Raw genomic sequence first — 26,520 nt, forward strand, 5'->3', positions numbered from 1 at the left:
GATTAACCAACGTACTCCCTTTCGATTTCCGCAACCCAAATCAAAATTAAACTTTAAGTTTACTCGATTTCCAAATATACGTAGTATAAATGATTACCAATTTAAACAATCCATGCAATTTATATGTGCTGAAAATAAAGAGTAAGGGAAAAAGAGAGTGAGACCGAGATTTTTACGAGGTTCGGCTTATACCCAGCCTACGTCCTCGCCTTTGGCAAACCACCAAAGGATTACTAAATTTAGTTCCTTTGCCGGGCGGAACAATACCGTTTACATACTCCTTCAGTAGGCTAGAGCCCGCCTCTCCAAACGATGTACCCTCGTTCGGTCACTCCTTTACTTAGGCTAGAGTCCGCCTCTCTAAGCAATATCCCCTTGCTTAGCCAACGATCCAAACAATCCTTGGAATCGTCAATCTACAAGATACAAATTAAATAGATGTACAAAGAGTTTACTCCTAAAAGAGCTGATTAGTACAACAATTCAGCACTATAATATACTTCAAAGTAAATAACAATATGGAATTTAACTTGAAGCTCAAGGGAGTATATCACCGATTAATTCTTTCAATGATTGAAAGATTTAGAATTTGTAGCACAAGATTGGTGAGTAGAATCAGCAAGAACTCCGTAAGCTTTCGTGCAAGTTGAGAGCAAGAAAGAGCCTTGAGAATTTGAGAGCAATTGAGAGAGATGCTGAATTTAATTCTTAGTTTTATTAATTCAATGATCTTTGAGGCTTATTTATAGACTTTAAAAGATATGTAACTTGATCCCCAAGTGACTTGGAGTATTCCCCAAGTTTTCACAAAGTTTGAGCCCCAAGCAATCTCATTTAAAAAATTTGTCCGTTATAGAAATTAAAAATCTGCTGCGTGATAATTGACTGTAAGGTCTTTGACAGTCGCCTGTCTAGTTAATTTAAAGGGGCAGCAGGGTGGCAGTCGCCTGTCTGAACACGGACAGGCGTCTCAAAGTGCAAAGACAAGCTTCTATACAAACATGGACAGGCGGCTGTCAACTTCGAGCACTCTTCAGTCTTTTGGTCATAACTTTTTCTGTGTAACTCCAAATTTGACGTACTTGGTGTCAAATGAAAGCTAAGAGAAAATCCTACAACTTTCATGTTGAACACTTTTTAAATTAAAGATTTTTTGATAGAGAAAAATGCACCTTTATGCGGATGTATAAAAGATGACAGCAATTGGGAAATCCTCTTTTTGGTGCTCTTCATTCCAAAAATGATTCTAACCTTTATGAAATAATTTTTGACCTTATAAAATATTTTCCAAGTATGTTAAAAGGTATCTAGGTCCAAAAAATTAACCTAAGAGCTTCATGCATCCATATTGAAATTATTTGAAGTATTTACAAAGCTTGTCCTAAAGACTCATTTGACTCTTCTTTGCTTTGAGTTCTCTTTATTGCTGAGCTTCAATGATCCTAAATTTGATGTGAGCTTTCAAGATTTATCCCTCTTGATTTTCAATATTGCTTTAGATTTTGAACTTCATTGATCTTTGAGCTTTCCATGTTGATCACTTGGGCTTTCATTCTTGAAGCCTTTTCTTTAATATCAATGCTCTCATGATCTTCAAGTTTTAATATATGCCTCAAGCTTGATATAATCGTCCTTCTTTGAAGTACAAGTTTTCATAAATTCTTTAACATTGCATTCATCATTGAGTCCTGAAAATACATCACTTAAACAAAGCATGTTAAGTTCTACTTGTTTGTTAGCATCAAAAACAAGATGTTAAGTCCTGTAAGGCCAACACACATAAATAGATATATCGATGAAAAAAGTATAATGGCTCTTCTATACTTCGGAGAGGACGCTAAGGTGTTTCTAAATATGGAAGAGATTTTTTGTTGAGAAATAGAATTAAAATGCCATGATTCCCCACTTTTAACCAACAAAAAGTTATATTATGCGAAAAATATTGAATTAAAACTTTGGATCATTAGATATAGCTTTCTAAGATGAAAATATTCCACATTTTGGAATGTTCGTACCAATACGTGGTTCGCTAGGGTGTTAGCATTTTCTGGTAACTAAACCCAAAACAGATTGACGGTGGAAGACCTTGACTGGAGTTCCATCTAGGAGAATTCTACTTGGTAGCTAGAACGGCACTTTGAGGCAAAATAAATTAGAAAAACAGTCTTTGACATGTGCAGAGACAAGGCTCCTAGCCCAAATGAATTCACCATGGTATTCTTTCAAGATAGTCGTTGATATGCTAAAGTTAATTTTTTAAGAATTCCATTGTAAGGGAGTGGTGAATACTAGTGCAAATTCTATTTTTATCACCCTTCGCCCCCAAAAAGGAGAGAGCTAGGAAGGGGCTTCAAACCAAATAGTCTAGTTACAAGCTTGTATAAAATCCTATCTAAAGTCCTTCCAAATAGACTTGGACTAGCCTTGGGGGATGCTATCACCATGGCACAATCCGCATTTATCTATGACAGACAAATCTTAGATGTTGGACCACACACACATAACCCTACCACTGATATCTAACACCACTAACAAAGAAAAGTTACCCACTAGACTATCAAACTTATAAATGGAGCAAGCATCCCAAATAATTAAAATCCCACCCACCCACCCAACTACCCCTTGCAAAGGAAGATACTCCCACTCCTTACACCTCCCATCTTAAAGACCCCTAACCACAACCCTTCCACACGTTCAAGTTTAGTTTCCTGAATAAAAACAATATAAAGGCACTTCTACTCAAAAATTCCTTAAGAAGCCCTCTCTTCCTCACATTCCAACTAACAATCTTCATATTTTAACAATTTGATCACCTAATTGAACTCATATCCCCCCCCCCCCCATGCTCCCAATAACTAATAGATCTAGCTAACTTAATCAACTCTTTTTGCACCCTTCTTTTCTTCCTTTTTCATACGTCCTAGGAGTGAAAACCATCTTGGATTCCTTCCCTAAAGGACTATAAATTTTAACACCCATCCCCTCAAGGAGGTCTAGCACGTCATGGTTGTCCCTCTCACTCTCTAAAGAGTTACTGACAACTCCTACTTATTAGATTCCTCCTTTTGGCATAAATTATTATCAGTAACTTCCAGCAAAGTGGGAACGGATAAGATACCTTTTGAGGATTTAAGTCCCTTCTGTTTTCCTTCTTAAATTCAGTTTCAGCCTTATCCACATCAATTTCAGGACCAGATATACTAGAGACAGTAAGGGCATTGTTCCAAATGAGGAATAAAGGCCAAAGATCCCTCCTCAAATCACACTTTCTAATTCGTTCTCTGCATTCATTAAATGGCAAACACCAATCTGAGCTTCTTCAAAGGAACTTCTAGGTCCATCATCACCCACCTCCTCTTGCCTGAACAAACCATAATATCCCAGTGACAATATGCATCCATTGGACCCCCTCAATAGTTTCCAGAGAAAGCTTAAATTTGCATATTCATCAACTATCCCATTCTCCGCCATCAATTGATCCAGTGAATGGCCCTTATCATCTTTGCTAAGGCTTTCCTATAACTTAAATTCCCTCCATATCCTCTAATCCTACCCTTCAAAAATCCAATCTATTTCCTTGATTTCTCCCCTCAAATTTTGCCCCTCCATCACAACCATCAAATCTCATTTTTTCATTGCTAGAGCTACTGACCTTCTTCGCCAGAGGTTGACATACAGTGTCAGTGAAAGAAAGAAGCTGAAAAACCGTACTTGACTTCTCACAATTTCCAATAATCATCGAACCCAGTCTCGACAAAAGAACTTTGATAGCAAAGAACCCCTGCCAAGATTACTCTCTCCTGCTCATACCTACCAATCGATATATCTCTTAATACCTTCCGAAAATTCCACCAACCTTACACTTCTCTCTTCCTTCTGGTATTCTAACAGAATACAACATACCTGTTTCCTTCACATTTTCCAGGCACAAGAAACAATCTCCATTGTTGGATACAATTTAACACTGAAAAAAGCCTCCTTAAACCTTAATAAAGTTCGCCCCCAAACCCTTATCTAATTGACCATGACCCAACTCATCCGTTCTATTAATCAAATATTCAACATCCTTTGCATCCTAAATCAGAAAGGAAGTGTGCCTCCCTGCAAACTCCAATAACCGTACAGAGTCTACAGACTCATCTTTGAAAGAACCCACATTAAAAACTTTTCTTTCGGCTTTAAAATAATTATGAAGATCCATTTTAACTTAATTGAGATGAAAAATTTCCACAACATGACAACCCAAAAGATTCATAAAGATTTCCTGTAGAAATGAAATTCCACATCATTTTGAATAACCTGATCAAAGATGAAAATCACTTTCCGGAATCAATGGAGTTTTCCCATTCATATTTCATACGTCACTTAGGATAAGTTATTCTTCAAAGTGAGATCTTATGTTAATTTTATTGTCTTGCCACATTGGTAATATAACTGAATTTTTACAAAATATATTTTCAACAAGTCACTAAATACTTAAAAATAATTCAAAACTTTGAAAGAATGCATCAATGACATCAATACCAGGGCTATATCTATATCATCACTCAAGGAAACTTGTTTGGCAAGACTAAATCCATACCATGGCCTTTTACAAATTAAAAAAATAAAAAATAAAAAAAACGTGTTTCATTCGAAATAAATTATTATTGCTTTTTTATAAGAGAAAAAAATTATATTAACAATCGACAAAGAGTACAATGAGGGAGTACAAAATGTCCTCCCAAGAAGAAAATGAAATACAATAAAAAAAAAATAATTATATAAGAGCTGCCTGCCAATCCTTAACAAGATTGGGCAGCAGCAAACCCCTGAAGAAACCAGAAGAATGGACCCATAGAGAGCTCAAAATGACTGCTCTATCCCACAACAAAACCAGAGAGGTTATGTGACCAATGAAGATTCCACATTCCATTCACCCATAAGGTCCACAAAATAGCAAATATCATACCATGCTACAGAACTTCTCCCTTCCTCCTCTTTCAAAAAATAGTACGGCATTTTACATCAAAAAATTAAACAAATAAAAACCATTTTTCTTTAGTCACCACATGCTCAATGCATTCTGCAGATTCATTAAACCCAAAGGTGATCAAACATAAGAGTTGACACAGAACTTCTGTGATCTACATCAGGAACTAAATAGTGTGTTATGAGCAGCAAATAAAGAATGGTACAAGTAGCATACCTTTGTCTCAAGGAACTCCAAGGCTTGGTGTTGTGTATATATTCCCTTATCTGCACATTCCTGGGATAGGAACAGCAAACTGTGTGGGCATGAAAAGATCCATAATGGACTGATAAAATAATGGAGAAAAAATACCAAGCATATGGAAAGAAAAAAAAAAATCAGAACAAACAACAGGGCCTTACTTCTTTTTTCTTTTCTTTTGACCAGAAAAGAGAAAACAGAATAAAGGGCACCAAAGGTACAAACCAGAGTCTGGCATTTTTTTCTGCAGTAGCTTTGCTTTTTTTTCCTTTTTTAAGAAAAAGTCCAGCTAAAAGAGTTCAATTTCCAGCTTTGGAAAGCTCATTTTTAGCTACTTCAAGAATCTTTAAGAAGTTGAAAATAAACTTTTGAAAAACACAAGCTTTTCCAACTAAAATTTTTATAAATTTTTTTATCTCATGTTTCTCCTTAAAGTTTACAAATATACAAAGTTTCCAATTCAAATATTCATGAAGATTTACAAAATTGTCCATTTTTGCCACTTAAGACATTCCAGCAAGTTTATAGCTTCATTTTCCAAAAACAAAAAGATTCAATGCAAGAGCCAAACAATTTTCAAAACACCCTGAATCAGCTCCTTCTTGACATATCCTTTTTATAGTTCCCTTCGCATAAGCTCCAGGGAGGCAAACAAAGCTTAAAGTATTAAAGTATGCAGAAGCCTTACGTACAGCTCCAGGTCCTTGATAATAAAGTATTAAAGACAAAAATACCCCCACAGACAAAACCTAATTGCTGAAATAACATATTATCTTCTAACACTCCCCCTCAAGCTCGAGGTGAATAAATACCACCGAACCCAGCTTGTTAAAACCATTAGACAAGGCAGGCTTAAATAAACACTCTGAAAACAATGCCCAACTCATCCAAAGATTCTCACAGAAGTAGTCCTCACAACCTTCTTCCACACAGCATCCTCACAAACTGACAATCAACTACAGTGTGCGTTGTCCTCTCAAAAAATATGGGGTTGTTAGAGATATAAATGGCAGCTTGATTATCACAAAACAGAGCCATTGACTCCATTACCAAAAACTCCATTTTTGACATAAGAAACTTCAACCACATAAGTTCAGTCATAGTATGAGCAATAGCACAATATGATGCTTCAGCACTAGATCTTGTAGCAATAGTCTGTTTCTTACTACGCTATGCAATAAGATTACCTCCCACAAATGTATAGTAGTACACCTTCAGTCATCAACAAAGCCATCCAAATGTATCACAGTATACCATGACCTCACAATTTTTATTAAATTTATAGATCAAACCTTTCCTGGGAAAGCCTTTGAGATACCGCAAAATCCTACAAACAGCATCATAATTTGGTTGTTTGGGATTTTCCATTAACTAACTCACCACCCTCACTGCAAATGATATGTCTGGTTTAGTGGCACTCAACTGGGTCAACTTGCCAAACAACTGCCTGTATTGACATTTGTCTCTTACAAAGTCCAGTCCAACATCCCTAGATAGCTTCACGTTAGGATCTGTGGGAATATCAACTAGTTTAATTCCCAACAAAAGAGTCTCACTTAGCAAGCCTAAGGTATATTTTCGCTGAAATAGACTCAACCCATTCCTAGGTCATACAATCTCAATACCAAGAAAGTAGCATAGAGTACCTAGGTTAATTTGAAATTTAGCTTGAAGCCACTACTTAACATCTGCAATCCCGCTCTATTCACTATAACAGAAGATGATATCATCAACATAAACCACTAGAAGTACCTCACCTGTCTCTTTTTTTGCGAACAAAGACTGCATGATCAAAATAGAACTAGATAAAGCCAAATATAAAGACCACCACTCTAAACTTTTCAAACATGGCTTAAGAAGATTGCTTGAGACCATAAATGGCTTTATGCAACCTACTTTACCATCCTCCCTCTGAGCAACATATCAAAGAGGTTGCTCCACTTATACCTCTTCCTGCACCTCCTTACAAAAAGGAATTATTCACATCCAACTTTTATAAGGGTCAATCAAAATTAACTACCTACAAGATCAATACACAAAAAGAATCTAGTAAAGCAAAGATAAAGAAGGTCTCAAAATAATCAATACCATATGTTTGGGTGTACCCCTTTGCAACCAATTGAGCCTTAAACCATTCAATACAACCGTCAGGAAGATATATAATGCTTTAGACACAACACCACCTAACCAACTCCTTACCAAGAGGAAGATCCAATAAGTCACATGTCCCTCAAGCAGTCAATACATTTGTTTTTACATCCATTGCATGCTTCCACCCAGGGTTAGCAAACACTTCAACATGCGGCCAAGGGGAAAAAACAGAGGAAATAGATAAGGCAAGCAAGCAAGGGGCAAAACATACGAAATAGACAAGGCAAAAGAACATATAGGATGAGGAAGTTGAAGAACTAAAACATAATCAGCAATAAGATAAGTAACTAAGGACCACTGGGTACATGTTCGAGTACCTTTCTAAAGAACAATGGCAAATCCAAGTCACACTAAGATAGATCTCCAAAACCAAAGTCAAAACAATGGTGGGCAAAAGCAACAAGATAGTGAAGTATGTGCTTGCTTTCATTGTTCCTAAACCCTCTTTCTCTAAGTACGTATCTGATGGATTTGGACGAGGAGTACAAGATAAGATTTTTTGAGAGGGATAATGGAAGGAACCAAAGGATCAGCACATGAAGGGGAATCAAAAAATAGATTCATCCAAGGAGAACCTGCATTAGAGAAATAAGGTGTTCCCCTCTAAAAAAAGTTGCATTTGCGCTAACATATTTCTTGCGTATGTAGAGATCATGACATCAAGGACAGAAAGTGTCCTATTCAATATATGGAACATGAATAAAAAAACATATGCACCCAAGGACGCGAGGATCAACAGAGAATGTGATGCTTCTGAATACATGATGGAAAAGGGAATTTGTCCCCCTAGAACATTTGAGGGCAGAAAAAAAATGTTTTAAGAAGAGCATCAATCTAAAAGGTTTTAGGAACATGCACGTGAAGGAGGACGGGCTACGCTATGTCAAGAAAATATCTGTTTTTCTTTCGGCTACTCTATTCTGCTAAGGGGTATGTGTACATGATGTTTTATGAATAATCACTTAGGCCAAGCAAAAAGATTGAAGCGCATTTTTTAAACCAAGTCGAGTACGTTATCATAACAAAAATTTTGGACACCAATGCCACACAAAGCTTTTATTTCTTAGTAGAATTGACCAAATATATTCAAAAACTTATACCAATCTTTTAACAAAAGATCCAGATCATATGCAGAAAATCATCCAAAAAGGACACAAAATATTTATGACCAATCAGATTCTTGACTCTACAAGGACCACAAATATCTGAATGAATAAGAAAAAACAATGATTTACTACAAGACTTGATTCTAGACAAAAAGGATGTCCTAACATGTGTTCCCAACTTACACACAGTAGACTTGAAAAGAGAGAGACACTTGAACATGGAAAAACTTCTTGTAGTTTTTGAAGGGATGGATGACCAAAAAAAGCATATCATTGGCCAAGAAAAACATGAGTAGAAATCGAGGAAACGGTATGACAAGAAATGGGTCAACCACTAACAGTATTGAAATAGTACAAGTCATCTTTCTGAAGCCCTCCACCAATCCTCTTCTTCATCTAGAGATCCTCAATAGCACAATGAAAAGGAAATAAGGTCATAGAACAAATTAATTGACTAACCGATAATAGGTTCAAGGGAAATTTAGGCACATACAACGTAAAGGAAACGGGCATAGAAGAAAACAATAGAATATTGCGACAAAAGAAGTAACACAAGAGTGTAAAGAAGTGGGCTTAAAGGACTGGAATAAATTAGAACTATCTGTCATATGGGAGGAGGCCCCATAATCAACAACCTAGGGTGAGAAGGATGAAGAGGCAAGAAGTCTAGCTGAAGTCTAGCTATACCTGAATGGGTCACATTAGCACTAGATGTAGAAAAATGAGTTTTGCATTGTTGAACCTTGCAGACAAGATTATTATTCTCCTCTTGGGGCACAATAGATTATGTACTCAACTCCCTAGTAGAGTGGCTAGGGGCACTTGAAGTTTCAACAATGGAATTAACCTCAGCAAAAGAATTATAAGCCCAAGTTGGTTTTCCATGGAGATCCAATAGCAATCAACAATATGGTTTTACTTCCATAGTTTGTGCAAATGCAAGAAATGTAACGACGGGCACATCATCCTTATACACTACCACTACCTTCTAGACCTCATCCTCGTCCTCCAACACCGCCATTACCACAATTGGAGGCTATCTAAACATGGCTTAACTATCATAGGAAGAAGCTTGATGAGAAGACTAAGAGATATTTAGTAATTCTTTAAATTCAAGCAAATGCTTCATTCATGGATGGAATGGATTCACTAGCAAATCTTATTGCAGATAAGTTGAAGCTCAAAACTCAACCTAGACAGAAGCTTGGCAACCAAAAATTCTATTCTTTGCCTCTTAATCATCTCAAGGCCAGTTGGGTCATAGATGTTAGGTTCCTCTCACATAACCTTCAAAGTACTATAATACTCCCTAATGGACACGCCTCGTTGGTCATATTTGAAAAACTTCCCATATGGATCAAAAACCCAAATTTTTAACTTCAAAGAAGCTTTCATAGAGATCATCCCTACAGCCTTAGTTATCCTATGAAACATCACGTTCACAACAATTTGTAGGCCTATGCTATTCCACAACCATACAAGCAGTATGTCATTATCTTTCATCCAATCTCGGAGCCAAGAGATGGAGGAGAATGCAACAAATACTTGTACTTCCCTTTTGCACTAAAGTACATGCACACTACCTAAGATCACAACAAGAAGTTAAGAGGATCCAACCAATTTGATGGCCTGTATGCTAACAATATCAGTCAAAACTCTCTCTGTAGAGGCCATCAAAATTACCACCTATACACTACAATAAGTGCACAAGAGTATCAAGAATGAATGACACAGCAACTATGGAAAATCAAGCATCACACACATCCACAAACCAACATTTTAGAACATCAAAAGGTTGCTCTTACCGCAAAATTGAAGTTACAATCCTATGCAGAATTACTTAAATACAAATAGAAGGCAAATCACAACAAACACCACATGCACTTTGTTGAGATTTTGATTAAAATGAATGACCAAACTCAAATATAGGTCTCTCCTTCTATTTATAACACAAATCAAATGCATCCTAATGACAATAATACACTTACTAACTCTCACTAATTAACATACTAACTTAATAATAATACTAAAAGACTAAAAAACCAGTAACACTCCCCCTCAAGTTGGAGCATAGATATCATATGCTCCTAGCTTGTTACAAATAAAGTTAACATGAGCAACCCCCCCCCCCCCCCCCCCCCCCCCAAAAAGCTTTGGTAAACAAATCAGCAAGTTGCATATCAAACTTCACCTAAGTGGTAATAATGAGCTTCGGCACAAGTTTCTTTCGAACAAAATGGCAATCTACTTCAATGCGTTTTGTTCTCTTATGGAAGACTGAGTTAAGAGACAATATGAAAAAAGTAGAATGATTATTATGCATCAACTTCATAGACTGAGAATGTGGAAAACCCAATTCTTCCAACATGTTCTTCAACCAAACAAGCTCATAAGTAGCGTGAGTCACCCTGGGAGTTAGTTGATGAACAAAGGACACACACCCGAATATACGAGAAGTTAGAAAGAATAAAGGTGAATTAGGAAAGAGAATAAAGTAGGCAATTTCACAACTAAGAATAGAGGATGCCATCTTGTTGATGAGATAGCAAGCAGTAAAAACAATAGCACTCCAAAACACTTTAGGTACATGCATTTGATAAAGTAAACTGAAAGTAATTTCAAGGATATGTCTATTTTTCCTTTGTACAACCCCATTTTGTTGAGTGTGGGCACAGGATGATTGACGAACAATACAAAACTGAGTCCATACAAGTAGTGAATTGAATACTGAAATACTCTTTAGCATTATCACTCCAAAGTATTTATACTAGCAAACCAAATTTAGTCCTTGTTTCAAAAACAAAAAAAAAAAAACATACAAAATATATGAAACAACTCGAAACAATTTTTATTAAATATATCCAAGTCATCCTTGAATAATCATCCACAAAGGTTACAAAGTACCAAAACCCAAGATAGACACAACTCTCTACATCCTACTAGAACCCCAAACATCAAAATGAACTAACATGAAAGGGCTTGCAGCCCATTTATCAACTCGAAAGCAAAAGGGACAAAATGATGTTTTTAACAAGACTTACAATCAAGACTAGACACCAAACTCAAGTCAGTTACTAGACTTTTCAACTTTTCCAAAGAAGGATGACCAAGGCAACAATGAATTTGGAGAGATGTGGCAATAGCAGTGCAGTCGGTAGAAGGAGATAGCGGCTCAAAATGATAATGTACACCAGCTTCACGCCTCCGCCAATCGTCTTCCTCACCTTCAAATCATGAATAACCACAGAATTAGGGAAGAATGTTACTAAACAATTCATTGATCCAGTAATCTTGCTAAAACGAATATAAGATTGAAAGGAAACTTGGAAATATACAAAACTGACAGAAGAGAAATAGAAGAAGTGGGATTTACAGTCTCAATTCCCTTAACGGCAATGGTGGATCCATTAGCAAGAGTAACACAAGGTAAATTTTCAAGACTGAAGAGTAGAGAAGAAATAGGTACACCTGTGATTTGATCAACGGCAACGAAGTCTATAACCCGAGGACTAGGACGAGAAGCACTAGATGATAGGAATGTTGTGGGATTACCTATTTGGGCAAGAGATGCAATGGAAAGAGAAGCTTGTTGTGACACTTGATACTGCTGGAACTTGGAATACTCTTCCTCTAACATAGATACAGCACGGTGCCCCCCCCACTTGGCGCCAAAGGTGTGAAGTCAATGGTGACTGCATTGGCTACCCCAAAAGGTGTGGAGTCGGCAATGGCTACATTGGCAACACATGAAGGTCAATCGTGGAGATCCCAACACTGCTCAATAGTATGATTACCTCGTTGAAAATTAGCGCACTTGCAAGGAGTGCCTCTACCTCATCCATCTCTACCACCATGACTACTCAAACCACCTCGATAATTTTTGTAGTTGTTTGGTAGAGAACAAGAATCACCATGTGTGGCAAAGGCTGTCCTCTCAGAGCCAAATGCAAGAGCAAGATAACGTGTTCTAAAGGAAGCACAAAGGGCATAAGAATAAACATCGGCAAATGATGGCAACTCTACACTACTAAATATCTGGACCGGATTGCCTCAAACTCAGGTTTCAAGCCTACTAGAACCTATAGTTCCATCATTTGCTCCCTCTACTCCTACATCTCACAAATGTCAACTATTATAGGTCACACGGCGTTAAGCTCCTCATAAATATGTTTCCTCTTTCCAAAATAATCTACAATGCTCTTATCTCTTGTTGTAACTGAAAGTACTCCTAGGATAAATCATACATACATGAAATGTTACTAGAGTACAAAAGCCTGGCATAATCCCAAATCTCCTTGCATGTATCAAGATGTATGCACATCCATGCAATCTGAGACCCCATTGAATTTCACAAGAGAGAAACAATCAAGGGATCTTCCTGAATCCACACTTCTTTTCTCTTTTCATCAAAAGGATAAGATTGGAGCAAGTGGTCAAATTTTCCTAATCCTACTAAATAAACACGAACAAACTTAGACCACTCAACATAATTATTTCCATCCAACTATTTAGTTGTTATCTATGGCAACAATGAAGTAAACATGTTTTTGGGATTCACGGACTCCATCCCAACACTCACAAACCAACAGCCACACCAGTGTCAAACAAGAACAATCAAAACTCATCGGGACAACCACAAACATAGTGAGGCACCAAAACAACCACCGACGAGGTGAACCACCTACAAACTGATATAACATTGCCATAGCATCACAAATCAACATATGAACACTCCAATAAACTAACAAAGAGCCTTTACGAGCACCGAGCAACAACTAGTGGATTAGCATTAGTGCATGGTTGAAAAAGGTTGGATCTATGAATAAAAAACATGCTCAACAACTTGATAATATGGTCTATGGAAGGAATCAAAACATGACGGAGGAAAAAATCAGAAAATGGTGGTCAGAATATCTACCACATGCCATCGGGTGGGGTTGGGACTGCCGACGGTAGACCAGCACATGGAGGCGCGTGGGGAGGTTTCTAGCAATGGGATTCTATAGGATTATTTTCAAAGGTCCAGTTTTTGGCTATATGGTTAGGTCTGTGAAATAATGGCCACACCATTGTCAAAAAAGAACAATCAAAACTAATCGGGACAACCACAAATGTGGGGAGGCACTGAAACAACTACAAACGAGGTGAACCACCTACACACTGATGTAACGTTGCCACAGCCTCAAACAACTTGTGAACACTAGCACTGCTCCAAGAAACTAACAAAAAGCCTTTGCAAACACCAAAAAATAACTAGCGGATTACCAGGAGTGCATGGTCAAAAAAGGTTGGATCTTTGAGTAAAAACATGCCCAACAACTTGATAATATGGTCTAGAGAAGGAATCAGAACATGACGCAGGAAAAAATCAGAAAAAAGTGGTCGGGATCTCTCTCACGCACCAGTGCATGAGGGTGGGATTGCCAGCAGTCAGCTGGCGCGTGGCGGCATGTGGAGAGGTTTCCGGCAATTGAATTCTGTAGGGTTATGCTGCAAAGGGTCTAGTTTTTGGCTATACGGTTGGTTTTGTGAAATAATGAATGGTTGTGGTGGTTCTAAGAAGGGCAGCGGCAGGAGGGTGTTTTCCGGTGATGGCTGAGTGTGATAGGGTTTCAGTTGGATCATGCTCTGATACCATGTTCAGATTTTGATTAAAATGAACGACCTAACTCGAAGAACGTCTCCTTTTTTATAATGCAAATCAAATACATTCTAATGACCATAATACCCCTACTAACTCACTAATTAACATACTAACACACTTGAAGACTAAAATAACCATAACACACTTAATAAACAACTTGGCAGCACAGCAGCTACAAGAATTTTTGCTGGCAGCAACTAGGAGCAAGTGCAAAGTCATTGAACACCAATCAAAACCACCAGAAACTGAAACAAAATAGCAAGCAAGCAAGCAGTCACAAACACACAGAATTATGACAGCTTCATCATGCAAACCATTGTTTTAAAACCCAGACTAGTGACCAACCCGGTGAAGCCATCAGATCGGTTTGACAGTCAGACCGGCAGGTCAAATTGGTTGGCCGAACCGATATATATGTGCGCGCGCGCGCACATACACGTGTGTGTATGTACGCATGTATGTGTATTACAAACAAAGTTTAATGATGATGTTGATGTTGGTAACTGTTATCATCATTAAAAGTTATATAAATATTACATAATAGTAATATAGAGTTCTGAAGGGGAGCTTAGGCGCAATGGTAAGGTTGTCATCGTGTGACCTGCAGGTCACGGGTTCGAGGCGTGAAAATAGCCTCTTGCAAAAATGCAAGGTAAGGTTGCATACTATAGACCCATTGTGATCTGCCCCTACCTCAAACCCCGTATACACAGGAGCTTTGTGCACCGGGCTGTCCTGTTTTTTTTTTTTTTTTTTTTTAGTAATACAGAGTTCTATTAGATAAATTTATTTACATTCTGTTGGGATCAAAAGTTTTATTTTAAAGAAATAAATAAAACAAAAGAAAATAAAAATAAATAGGAAATTCATCTTCTATTATATTTTTTTTTTCTATACGAAATAAAATCATAAATAAAAATTATGATTCAAAATTAATAAAAAAAAGGCATGTTAATAATGTGCATAAGCCAATTAGTTGATGCATGAATAGCATACATGCTGGAGGATCTTTCCCAGGATATGCTGCTAGCTAGCTTTCTGGCTGCTATCTTCTTTAAATTTTTGTTAATTGATTTGTAACATATCTGTTTCCTTTCACTTTCTATAACTAGGTATAAAAATAGATTCTGCCATATTTGTCGTTGCTTTTCTTAATTTTCTAAATAATCAAACAAGAACTTCAAGTTAAAAGATTTTAAAATTAGATAAATTCTATAATTTTTAGTTTTTACATATAATTTTAGATGCCCGTAAACTATTATGAATATACATCCATATATTGTAGTCACTAAACAAAAAAAACGCAGTGACTTCTATGGTAAGGCTCCTTCTCATACCTGAGGTCCTGGTTCAAACCCAGGCGGCTGCAATTTGCAGCATATTATATTTTTCATTGAAAATCGGTTTGACCCAATTGACTCACTGAGCTGCCCAGGTTGAACCAAGTCATCTGAGTCCGACCAGGTTGATTCCAGATCACTCAATTTCTGGTTTAAGCCCCTTACCCAGATCACTGAGTTGGCCAACCATCTGGTCCGCTCCGATTTTCAAAGCTATGATGCCAACAACAACCAGGAAAGCAGAACAGCACCAACAGTAATAAGTATACCCAAAACAGAGCATCACTGCTTCACATAAGCAAACCACCACAAACAGACAGCATCCTACCAGGGATGCCGCACAGCCAAAACAAAACAAAGAAGGGTTTCTAAATGACCCCCAAACAAACCAGAAAATCATATTTGAGAACTAATTAAAGAAGAAAAGAAAAAGTAAGAAAAAAAAAAGTATCTAAAGAAACAGTCCTGATAAATCAGATTTAGAGGTGATTAATGCTCTGATACCACATTGTAAAACTAGAGAAAGAGCAGAAAGAAGAGAAAACGAGAAGTAAAGAAGGATAAAGCAAAAAAAGAACAAGAAGCAGTTTCCTAGAGCCTTAGATACGGCTCCAAGTATGGAAGTCTTAAGGACAAAAATACACCCACACACAGAACCTAATTGCTGAAATAACATAACAGAGTAAATAAATAAACAAATAAATAAATCAAGTTGGATATATCCCATTCCATGCTACACTAATGCGAATTTGTCAGCTTTAAATTTATAACAGCCCATTATTTGAACAGTACCTAGCATGCAAATTTCAAACACAAATTATTGATATATTGACTTCTCATTCCCTGTTAAAGCTTGATATAGATTGTTGGGCCACAACCTAACAGCTTAAGCTTTTAGGTAAAGTGGTAATCTAACATGGTATCAAAGTTGGTTCCTAGGAGGTTCGGGGTTCTTGTCTTGTTGCCCACATTTACTGTAAGTTTGTTAAAAAAACGATTGTATTCCCAGTATGGGTGTTATTTATTGTTGGTTTATCTGTCCATGTTCTGTTGAGCTACTACTGTGGGAGAGTATTAAGACTTGACATATGTTGCTGACCCACAATCTAACAGCTTAAGCTTCTAGGTAAAGTGGTAATCTAAAATTCCCCACTGTAAAAAGTTGAGTTTAGGCAAGCTAGTTATTAACAGCTATGAGCATGGAACATAATATTAATATTCTGTCCAATTCTTCTATGAGTATACTTGACAACATATTACCTCAATAGAAGGCAGAAGCAAGGCACTGTATCTAGGATCCCGTCCAACCATCTGCACAACTTCCTGATCACTCTCCATTCCCATAGCTTTCATAACAACCATAATAGGAACCTAATGGAGAATAAGAAAACAAAAAAAAAATAAACTAAAGAATAACTCAAATCAAACCATACATCTACATTTATGATAGTAGAAAACGAAAAAATTATACAATTTTATTGGGTTGGGTTGGAGGTGTGAAAGAGGGAACAATAATAGACTGAGAACCTTAGACGCAAACTGATTAAGATGTAAGAGTATCCTCCCTTTTTCCATAAGAATAACTGTTTTGGTTTTTGTTGCCTCAGAGCTGCTTGTAACAGATGCATTTACACTGACAACAAGCAACAAAAAATAATGTTAAGTAAAGGAACCGTATGTAAATTAAAAGATCAAATAGTGCTTATACGATAATCAATATATAAACCAATCCAACTAACTAAAAAATGATAAACAAAATACATACAATCCATCTTCAAGTAGCCCTATCATTCTGCATGGTAATAATAGCCACTAAAATATGCATACAATATATAACCATTTACGGTGTATACAGCAGAACCATTTACGGAATTCACCCAGACTTCTCTTCCTACCATAGTCAACTGAAAAAGAAAAAACAAATGAAATAAAACAAACAAACCATAAACAAACAGAGTCGACATACTTTTACGGATATTCAAAGGGCACTGTTGCAAAACCTGTCCTCTTTGAACTTCAAATTCTTTCATAATTATGAACAAAAAAATTGAGCACTCTCCTTGCCTTCTTGCCTTCGATGAAATTTACATTTCAATGTATTCTCCTAATGAGAACTGCCAGCGCATTGAATGTAGAAGTCGCCCTCATTTCTTGATTATTGTTTCCTACTACCCCATTTCTAATCAAGCAATACAATTTTTATCCAGCTCAATTCATTTCAAAAGCATAACTATTCAGAATCAAGGATTCATCTCTAAGTGTTTTATTCGAGAATTAATACTGCAAATATGCTGCAGATACGACTTTTAAAGAATCTCTACACAAACAAATGTGCAAATTGTTCTGCAAAGGGGTCATTCAACTTAACATCAAATCTACAATTGAAATGATCTTCAAATGTCAGGCAAGGAAAAAACATTCTTATTTTTCAGCTGGCACTATTCTTGACATTATTTAGATAATTTATATTAGGCGACAATAAAAATATAGGCAGAATTCCTCTCTTGGTTTATGTTTGGACTTCCATGATTGCAGAGTTCAAAAGTACTCCTTGAATACAACCATCAATGAATGGTCAGCAGTCTTCTCTTCTTACAAAACATGCCCACAGGAAACTCTCAGCAAAAATCTCAAGCTGAGAGAGTAAAGTCAATTTTCTTTTAACAGCTAGTTGGTCTACTTCAAAATTAACTTTAAATGTTGTTTGCTTCGCACTATTGTTGACTTTAGTGCATTGAAATCTTTAGACTGTTAAGACCACATTATTTCATTGAATACACGAATTTTAAAAAATTTATGCAAAGGGAGCCAGCTTCTGGGGTTACTTGGCCCTCTTGTCCTCTTCAGTTTCTTATTTTCTCCTCCATGACATAAAACATGGTACCAGGAAAGAATGGGATGTCCATATTTTGCAGAAATCCTTCATTCACAGGGACATTAAGATGCCCGCAACATCTGATTCTGGTGCCCAAACAAATGCTGAAACGAGATGCCAACCAAACACATCCAAAGAGAGATCCAAATAAGATTACAGAGAAGGCTTCCACCTAACAACCTAAACCAGCAGCCAGTATATCCCCATTCGCACTGCCTCCGAAGGTATAATCTCACTCTTCCTATGTTCACCTTCAATCTCAAAATCACCTAAAAGCATACCAAAATGCACATCAACTTTAGAATTTCATGTCATTCCACTCCATAAAAGATGATCATACCAGGGACATTAAGATGCCTGCAACATCTTATTCTGGTGCCCAAACAAATGCTGAAATGGGATGCCAACCAAACATCTCCACAGAGAGATCCAAATAAGATTACAGAGTAGGCTTCCACCTAACAACCTAAACCAGCAGCCAATATATCCCAATCTGCACTGCCTCCAATGGTATAATCTCACTCTTCTTATGTTCACCTTCAATCTCAAAATCACCTAAAAGCATACCAAAATCTATTTCGTAAGCCTTAGCCCACTCTAGGTAGAGGAATGCTATGGTTGAAGAGATGAATGCTTTATAGGGCAATGACACTTAGGACTTGATATCTTGTCTTCTTGACAAGTTTGTGGCTGGTTGTCGTGGGGTGTACACTGTGAAAGTCAACCCTGATGGTTCTGTGGCTCGTCCAGTGAGGGAAGTACCTTATTCCGAGTGGTTCCAAAGAAGATTTAAAGGGTTTGACAAATTTCTTGGCACGTCCTTACAAGGTTTGGAAAATCAAGTAACCACTTTTTTGCTAGCTGTTGAGGCTGAATTACACCGAAGGTCTATTTTGGGAAAAAATGCACGTGACTTGAAGAGAACTGGTGCAAAAGGTTTAAAAGAACTGAAAGGTTTATTCAGTTCAATTAATTATGGTTCTACTTCATCTAGGCGCAGTGGTATTAATAGGGAGCGGGCTCTCTTTGTTTCTAAATGGATCTGAAGATACTTTCATGGAATGTCAAAGGATTGAATGAGGTTGAGAATAGGCTTCAGATTCATAATTTGTTGCGTACATGGAAACCTAATATTGTATGTTTGCAAGAGACTTGAATGGATTATTGGAGGAATTATCCGAAGTATATGGAGTGGTCCATATGTAGACTAGTTGTACTTGGGTTCAAAAGGTGCTTCTGGAAGTATTGTCCTGATGTGGGATCGAAGGGTAGTGGAAAAGGTGGAGGAAGCAGTGGGGTATTTTTCTGTTTTATGCAAATTTAAAAATGTCGGTGATCAATTTGAGTGGGCTTTCACAGGTGTTTATGGGCCAAATTTGAACAAAAGGCGTAGGAAAATGTGGAAGGAGCTGACAGGGCTAATTAGTTGATGGGATTCGCCATGGTGACTAGGAGGTGATTTTAATATAATCTGATTCCCATCAGAAAGTCTAGGGGCCAAGTACACAACCTCTGATTTTATAGGCTATGATGAGGTCGGTAAAGAGTTCCTCGGCACCAGTGAGTCAGCAAACACATCCGATGGTGAGGAAAACTTGCAACAAGACATCCAATTGATTCTTCAAGAAAATTCCGGCAATATTTTCAAGAAGTGGGGAAATTCTGAGCAGTGGGTGCTTGAGCTGCGAGATGGAAGAAGAGTTGCAATTTCAATTCAGATTCGAATCGAGAACCACAACATCGCCCCTTCTCACTGAACTCCCCAAGGCTGAAGATGACGATTCTGGATTCTGGGTCTTATTGTTTTGAACGGCTTGTGTTGGTTTGGGCCACCAAACTGAGATGGGCTTGGGATTAGGCATGGGTTTTGGCTTGAAGGGAGCTTTGGGCGTAAAACTTTTACTGTTTTCCTTGCTCTTCTCTGTACAACCCACTTCCTGAGCTTGAGTAACTTTGGACCATATTACCTCCCATTCTCCATCCGGCCCACTATGCAATCTGAGTCTTACATTTAGAGATACATAAGAGTTTGTGTTACCACTAACGTTTTCAGTAATTTCCACCGAAACATTAGCCTTTGATTTTGCTCATTCCTTCCGAGTACCCAAATCATGTATATCGTGGCTATGATTTCTCAATTTTGAATTTTGAGAATATGGCATTAATTACTTTCCATTCTTGCTACCACCATCATCTCTCCGACCCCCTTCCACCGCTGCCAACAAAAAAGTTTTGGAATTCTCCCCTGTGAGTTTAAGTGCAGATTGGGATGTCTGTTTGCTGGCTAATGTTTGTTTTCTAGCTAACATCTCAGGAGCAATGGCTTTCCGTAGATGAAATCCAAACCCACTCCACCCACTGCCTAATTTTCCTTCTGGCACCACCAGAAATCCTTTCCGACGGCCCTGTATAAGTTCCGAGATCATTAAAAAACAAACATGTGCATTGGATCCCAACTACAAAATAAATACTTTCTCACCACCTCTGAATGTTGGTGCAAAATTACCAGGAATTACATTGGACATTAGCTCCTCCACAATGGCTAGCAAACATTTTGCACTCTCATTGCCCATGCAAACTTATCAGAGAGACTATCGATTTCGCTCGAAAATGCATAACATGAAATAGGAACCACCCTCCTCAGCTGAGAATTCAAAAGTCTTGGATCCTATGAAAAAGAAAATAGAACCCCCCCCCCCCCCCAAAAAAAATTCTTGAGCATATATCAACCACTTTAATCTTCAAACTTTCTCAAAAACTGCAGGAACCTTCGGGATTATCTTCCCCCGTGAACATGGCGTTGCAGCCTCTTGAGCTTTTATTTAAATGTCTATCGCCGGCCGGAATTTTGACGGATTATGGTTGAGGAAAAGTTAAAACAAGCTACTCTCCGCACCAATATTGAAAAGCTCACTCTTTTAGAAGAGATTAGTTGGAGGCAGAAGTCTAGGGTGCTACATTTGAAGGAGGGGGATGCAAATACCAAATTTTTCAATAGAATGGCTAATTCTAATAGAAGAAATAATGGTATTGAGAGCCTTGTGGTTGATGGTGCCTTGTCTTCCGATCAAGGTATGATTGCTAATTACATCACTCAATTTTTCATGAATTTATACTCTAAGCAACAAGTTAGTCGATCATTCCCAGAAGTCTTAGTATTTCCAAAAATATCCAGTGATAATGCAGATTGGCAAGATAGACCATTTGAGGACGCGGAAATTTTTGATGTCATACAAAATTTTAATGGTGATAAATCGCCTGGACCAGATGGATTTACAATGGCTTTCTTCCAAGCTTGCGAGGGAAATTCTCAAACCTGATCTTATGGCTGTGTTCCATCATTTTTTTGCTAAAGGCTAGTTTGAGAAAAGCCTGAATGCTACTTTCATCACTCTCATTCCTAAAAAAAAAATGAAGCAATTGAAGTAAAGGATTTTCGCCCTATTAGTCTTGTTTTGGCGCCCGGGGGGGGGGGGGGGGTGGCGGTTTGTGGGGTTTATAAGATCATTGCTAAGGTCTTAGCCACTAGCCTTCACACGGTTATGGAAGATATAATTTCAACTTCACATGATGCTTTTGTGAGGAACAGGCAGATTCTTGACCCTGTACTTATTGCTAATGAATGCCTTGATAGTAGATTGAAAACTGGGGTGCCAAGGCTACTTTGCAAATTAAATGTTGAGAAGGCTTTTGATCATGTAAAATGGGGTTTTATTATGCAGTTACTAGAAGGGGGTGGGTTCTCTGCCAAATGCAGGCAGTGGATTTTCTTTTGTATATCTACAATTCATTTCTCCATTCTGATAAATGGCACTCCTTGTGGGTTTTTTGAGAGCTCTAGGGGGTTGAGACAAGGTGACCCATTGTCTCCTTTGTTGTTTGTCTTGGTTATGGAAGCCCTGGGGAGAATGTTGGACAAAGCTGTCCATGATGGTGACATGTTAGGCTTTGGTGTGGGGCGTATAGAGGGAAGAGCTTTGGTGGTGTCTCATCTTCTCTTTGCGGACGATACTCTAATTTTTTGTGACGCTGATCTGGATCAGATTTTGTTTCTCCGTGTGATACTTATGTGGTTTGAGGTGGTGTCGGGTTTAAAGATAAATTTGGGCAAGTCAGAGTTGATTCCTATTGGTACGGTGTTTAATTTTGACTTATTCTTGCACGTCCTTGGCTGTAAACAAGGTAATCTTCCTATGAAATATTTGGGTCTTCCTTTGGGAGCCAAATTCAAGGATAAGACAATATGGAAACCAATTTCAAAGAAGATAGAACGAAGGTTAGTAAGGTGGAAACGTTTGTACTTATCAAAGGGAGGTAGAGTCACGTTAACTAAAAGTACTCTTCTATCTAATTTACCCACTTGCTTTCTATATTTATTTCCTATTCCTGCTGTTGTGGCTAACAATATTGAGAAACTTCAAAGGAATTTTTTATGGGGTGGCATTGGTGATGAACCAAAATTCCATTTTGGTTAAATGGGATGATGTTTGCTCTCCCATTTCTTCGGATGGTTTGGGGATAAGGAAAGTAAGACAGTTTAATGAAGCTTTTTCTTGGGAAGTGGTTATGGAGATTTGGGATGGAGAAGGCTGCTCTTTGGAGGCAAGTGTTTACCCCATGTACACTCCTTGTGTAGTTGGTGTTCATTTTTTATATCAATAAACTTATTACTTATCAAAAAAAAGAGGTCATAACAAACATAGTTGGAAATGGGATGTTGGGTACATGTGTGTTTACCTTTCCGAACGGCAATGGGAGGATCAACATCATGGAAAATATGATCATTAAACAAGGAAACTAAAGGTGTGATGATAGAAGCTAGAGGGGACTCTCTTCCTTGGAGCTGCCGTCGTGAATACACCTGCAAATTAGGACAATCAAGACGATGAGAAGGAGTCAAACTACATGGAGACTTAGATGGTCGATTGGGCAAGGACAGCAAACTAGAATCTAGAAGATTACGCAAAGGAAGGGACTTAATGAGATCAAAAGTACTCAGGGACTGGGCGCAGTAAGGTGTAGACTCGAAGAAGGTAACATCTGCAGAAACAAAAAAACGATGCAGTGCAATATATAAGTAGCCCAAAAAGACAAATTTTATAGCACAAGGATCCAACTTAACAACCCTAGGAATTAGTTGATGAACAAAACACAGACACCCGAATATACGAGGAGGTACGAGGAGGGCGAGAGAATAAAGATGAATTAGGAAAGAGAATGGAGTAAGGAATTTTACCAATAAGAACAAAGGGCAGCATCTTGTTGATCAGAAGCAATAAGTACAACATCACTCCAAAACATTTCGAGTACATGCATTTGATAAAGTAAGATGCAAGTGATTTCAAGGATGTCTATTTTTCCACTCTGCAACCCCATTTGTTAAGGAGTGTAGGCACAAGGGATGATTGATGGACAATACCAAACTGAGTCATATAAATAGTGAATTGTGAACTAAAATAGTGTTTAGCATTATCACTTCGAAGTAATCGAATTGGCAAACCAAACTGAGTCTTTATTTCAAATCTAAGGCACAAAATATATGAAATAACTCAGAACAATCTTTTATTAAATATAGCCAAGTGATTCTTGAATAATAATCCACAAAGGTTACAAAATACCGAAAACCCAACTTAGACACTAACACTACTAGAACCTCAAACATCAAAATGGACTAACATGAAAGGGCTTGCAGCCAGTTTATTGACTTGGAAAGCAAAAAGGACAAGATGGTGCTTTCCCAACTAACAAGGCTCACAATCAAGACTAGATATAAAACTCAAATCAGGAACAAGACGTTTCAATTTTTTTAATGAAGGATGATCAAGGCGAGAACGAATTTGGAGAGGTGTGGCACCAGCAATGCAAGCAGTAGAAGAAGATAGCGGCTCAAAGTGATAAAGTCAAATAGCTTCACACCCTCTGCCAATCGTCTTCCTCCTCTTCAAATCCTGAATAACCACAGAATTAGGGAAGAATGTTACTAAACAATTCAAGGATTTAGTAGTCTTGCAGAAACTTGGGAATATACAAAACCAAAGGAATAGAAATAGAATAAATGGGATTTATAGTCCCAGTTCCCATATGGCAATGGTGGATCCATCAACAAGAGTAACACAAGGTAAATTTGTAGCCTACAGGACACTGAAGAGTACAGAAGAAATTAGGCATACCTGTGATATGATCAGTGCCAACGAAGTCTATGACCGAAGGACTAGGACAAGAAGTAATGGATGACAAGCATACTGTGGGATTACCTATTTGGGCAAGAGATGCAATGGGAAGAGATGCAACGAAAAAAGAAGCTTGTTGTGACGCTTGATACTGTTGCAACTTGGAATACTCTTCCTCTAACATGGATACAATACGTTGCCCCCCACTTGGCCCCAAAGGTGTGGAGTCAGTGGAGGTTGCATTAGCTGCCCCCAAAGGAGTAAAGTCAGTGGTGGCTGCAATGTCAAAACATGAAGGCCTACCATGGAGATCCCAACACTACTCAATAGTATTATAACCTCGCCCAATACGAATGCACTTGCGAGAAGTGCCTCTACCTCGTCCATCTCTACCACCACGACCACTCGAACCACCTCAATAACTTCTGCAGTTGTTTGGTAAAGAAATAGAATCACTTTATATGGCAAAGGTTGTCTCTCATAGCCAGATGCAAAAGCAATAGAATGTATGCTAAAGGGAGCATGAAGGACACGGGGAATAAACATCGGCAAATGATGGCAACTCTACTAAATATACAACAACAACAAAACCAAGCCTTAGTCCCACTAAGTGGGGTCGGCTATATGAATCATTTCCCGCCAATTTATGCAATCATGGACCATTTCTTTTAATAGATTCAAGGATATTAAATCCTTGCTCACTATCTCCTCCCAAGTTATCTTAGGTCTACCCCTACCCCTTCTACTGCCCCCCACAGTCACTCTTCCTCACAGATGCATTATGTGGCTAACGTTGCAAACGTCCATACCATCTAAGTCGTCCCTCCCTTATCTTATCTTCTATAGGAGCTACACCTAACTTACCATGAAAATGTTCATTCCTTAATTTATCTTTCAATGTTATACCACTCATCCATCTAAGCATTCCCATTTCGGCAACTTTTACATTTTGGATATTATGTTACTCCATCGCCCAACATTCCGATCCATATAGCATAGCTAGTCTTATAGCTGTCCTATAAAACTTCCCTTTCAATTTTAAGGGAATTCTACGATCACATGGCACACTTGAAGCACTTATCCATTTTACCCAACCTGCTTTAACTCTATGCATTACATCATCTTCAATTTCTGCTTCAACTTGCATAATAGATCCAAGGTATCGAAATCTACAAGTGCTATTTATTTCTTCATCATCAAGTTTAACTTTGTCTCCAACATTCCTCCTATCATTACTAAAATTACATTTAATATATTCTGTTTTATTTCTACTTATCCTAAAGCCTCTAGATTCCAAAGCTTCTCTCCATAATTCTAACTCAACCTCTACTCCGTCCCTAGTTTCGTCAATTAATACAATATCATCTAAAAACAATATACACCATGGAACCTCCTTTTGAATACTCCTAGTCAATTGGTCCATCACTAAAGCAAAAAGATAAGGATTCAAAGCAGATCCTTGATATACACCTATGGTAATTGGAAATTCTCTAGTTTCTCCATCTATAGTCCTTACACTAGTCTTACTCCATCGTACATATCCTTAACGACATCGGTATACCTACAACATACACCCTTTTTTTTTCTAAAACCCACCATAGAACTTCCCTAGGTATCCTATCATATGCTTTCTCAAGGTCAATAAATAACATATGCAAATCCCTCTTCTTTTCCCTAAACTTTTCCATTAATCTTCTTAAAAGATAAATAGCTTCTATGGTAGATCTCCTAGGCATAAAACCAAATTGATTTTCTGAGATCTTGTTTCTAACCTAATTCTTTGTTCAATTACCCTTTCCCATAGTTTCATCGTATGACTCATAAGTTTAATTTCACGATAGTTATTATAATTTTGAATATCTCCTTTATTATTGTATATAGGTATTAAAGTATTTTTCCTCCATTCATCTAACATTTTCTTAGTTTTTACAATTGTATTAAATAAATTAGTTAACCATATAATTCAGTTACCACCCAAGCATTTCCAAACTTCAATTGGGATGTTATCTAGTCCCATAGCTT

At 37.7% G+C, this 26,520-nt stretch overlaps 1 protein-coding gene across 3 annotated transcripts in view; it reads right to left on the reverse strand.

The window, feature by feature from the left end:
* Positions 1–26,520, reverse strand: part of LOC131159997 (DNA-directed RNA polymerase III subunit 2) — a 130,364-nt gene that overhangs the window by 82,172 nt on the left and 21,672 nt on the right. For all 3 annotated transcript variants that reach the window (XR_009137907.1, XM_058115266.1, XM_058115267.1), the window contains 3 exons: positions 16,981–17,086; positions 16,714–16,824; positions 5,189–5,248 (listed from right to left, as the gene is read on the reverse strand). Coding sequence is in view for 2 of the 3 variants with exons in the window: in XM_058115266.1 (XP_057971249.1) it covers positions 5,189–5,248; positions 16,714–16,824; positions 16,981–17,086 (277 nt within the window). In the remaining variant the exon portion in view is untranslated. The remainder of the gene's footprint in view (positions 1–5,188; positions 5,249–16,713; positions 16,825–16,980; positions 17,087–26,520) is intronic.

Source organism: Malania oleifera, chromosome 7, assembly GCF_029873635.1.
Source record: "Malania oleifera isolate guangnan ecotype guangnan chromosome 7, ASM2987363v1, whole genome shotgun sequence".
Classification (NCBI taxonomy): domain Eukaryota; kingdom Viridiplantae; phylum Streptophyta; class Magnoliopsida; order Santalales; family Ximeniaceae; genus Malania; species Malania oleifera.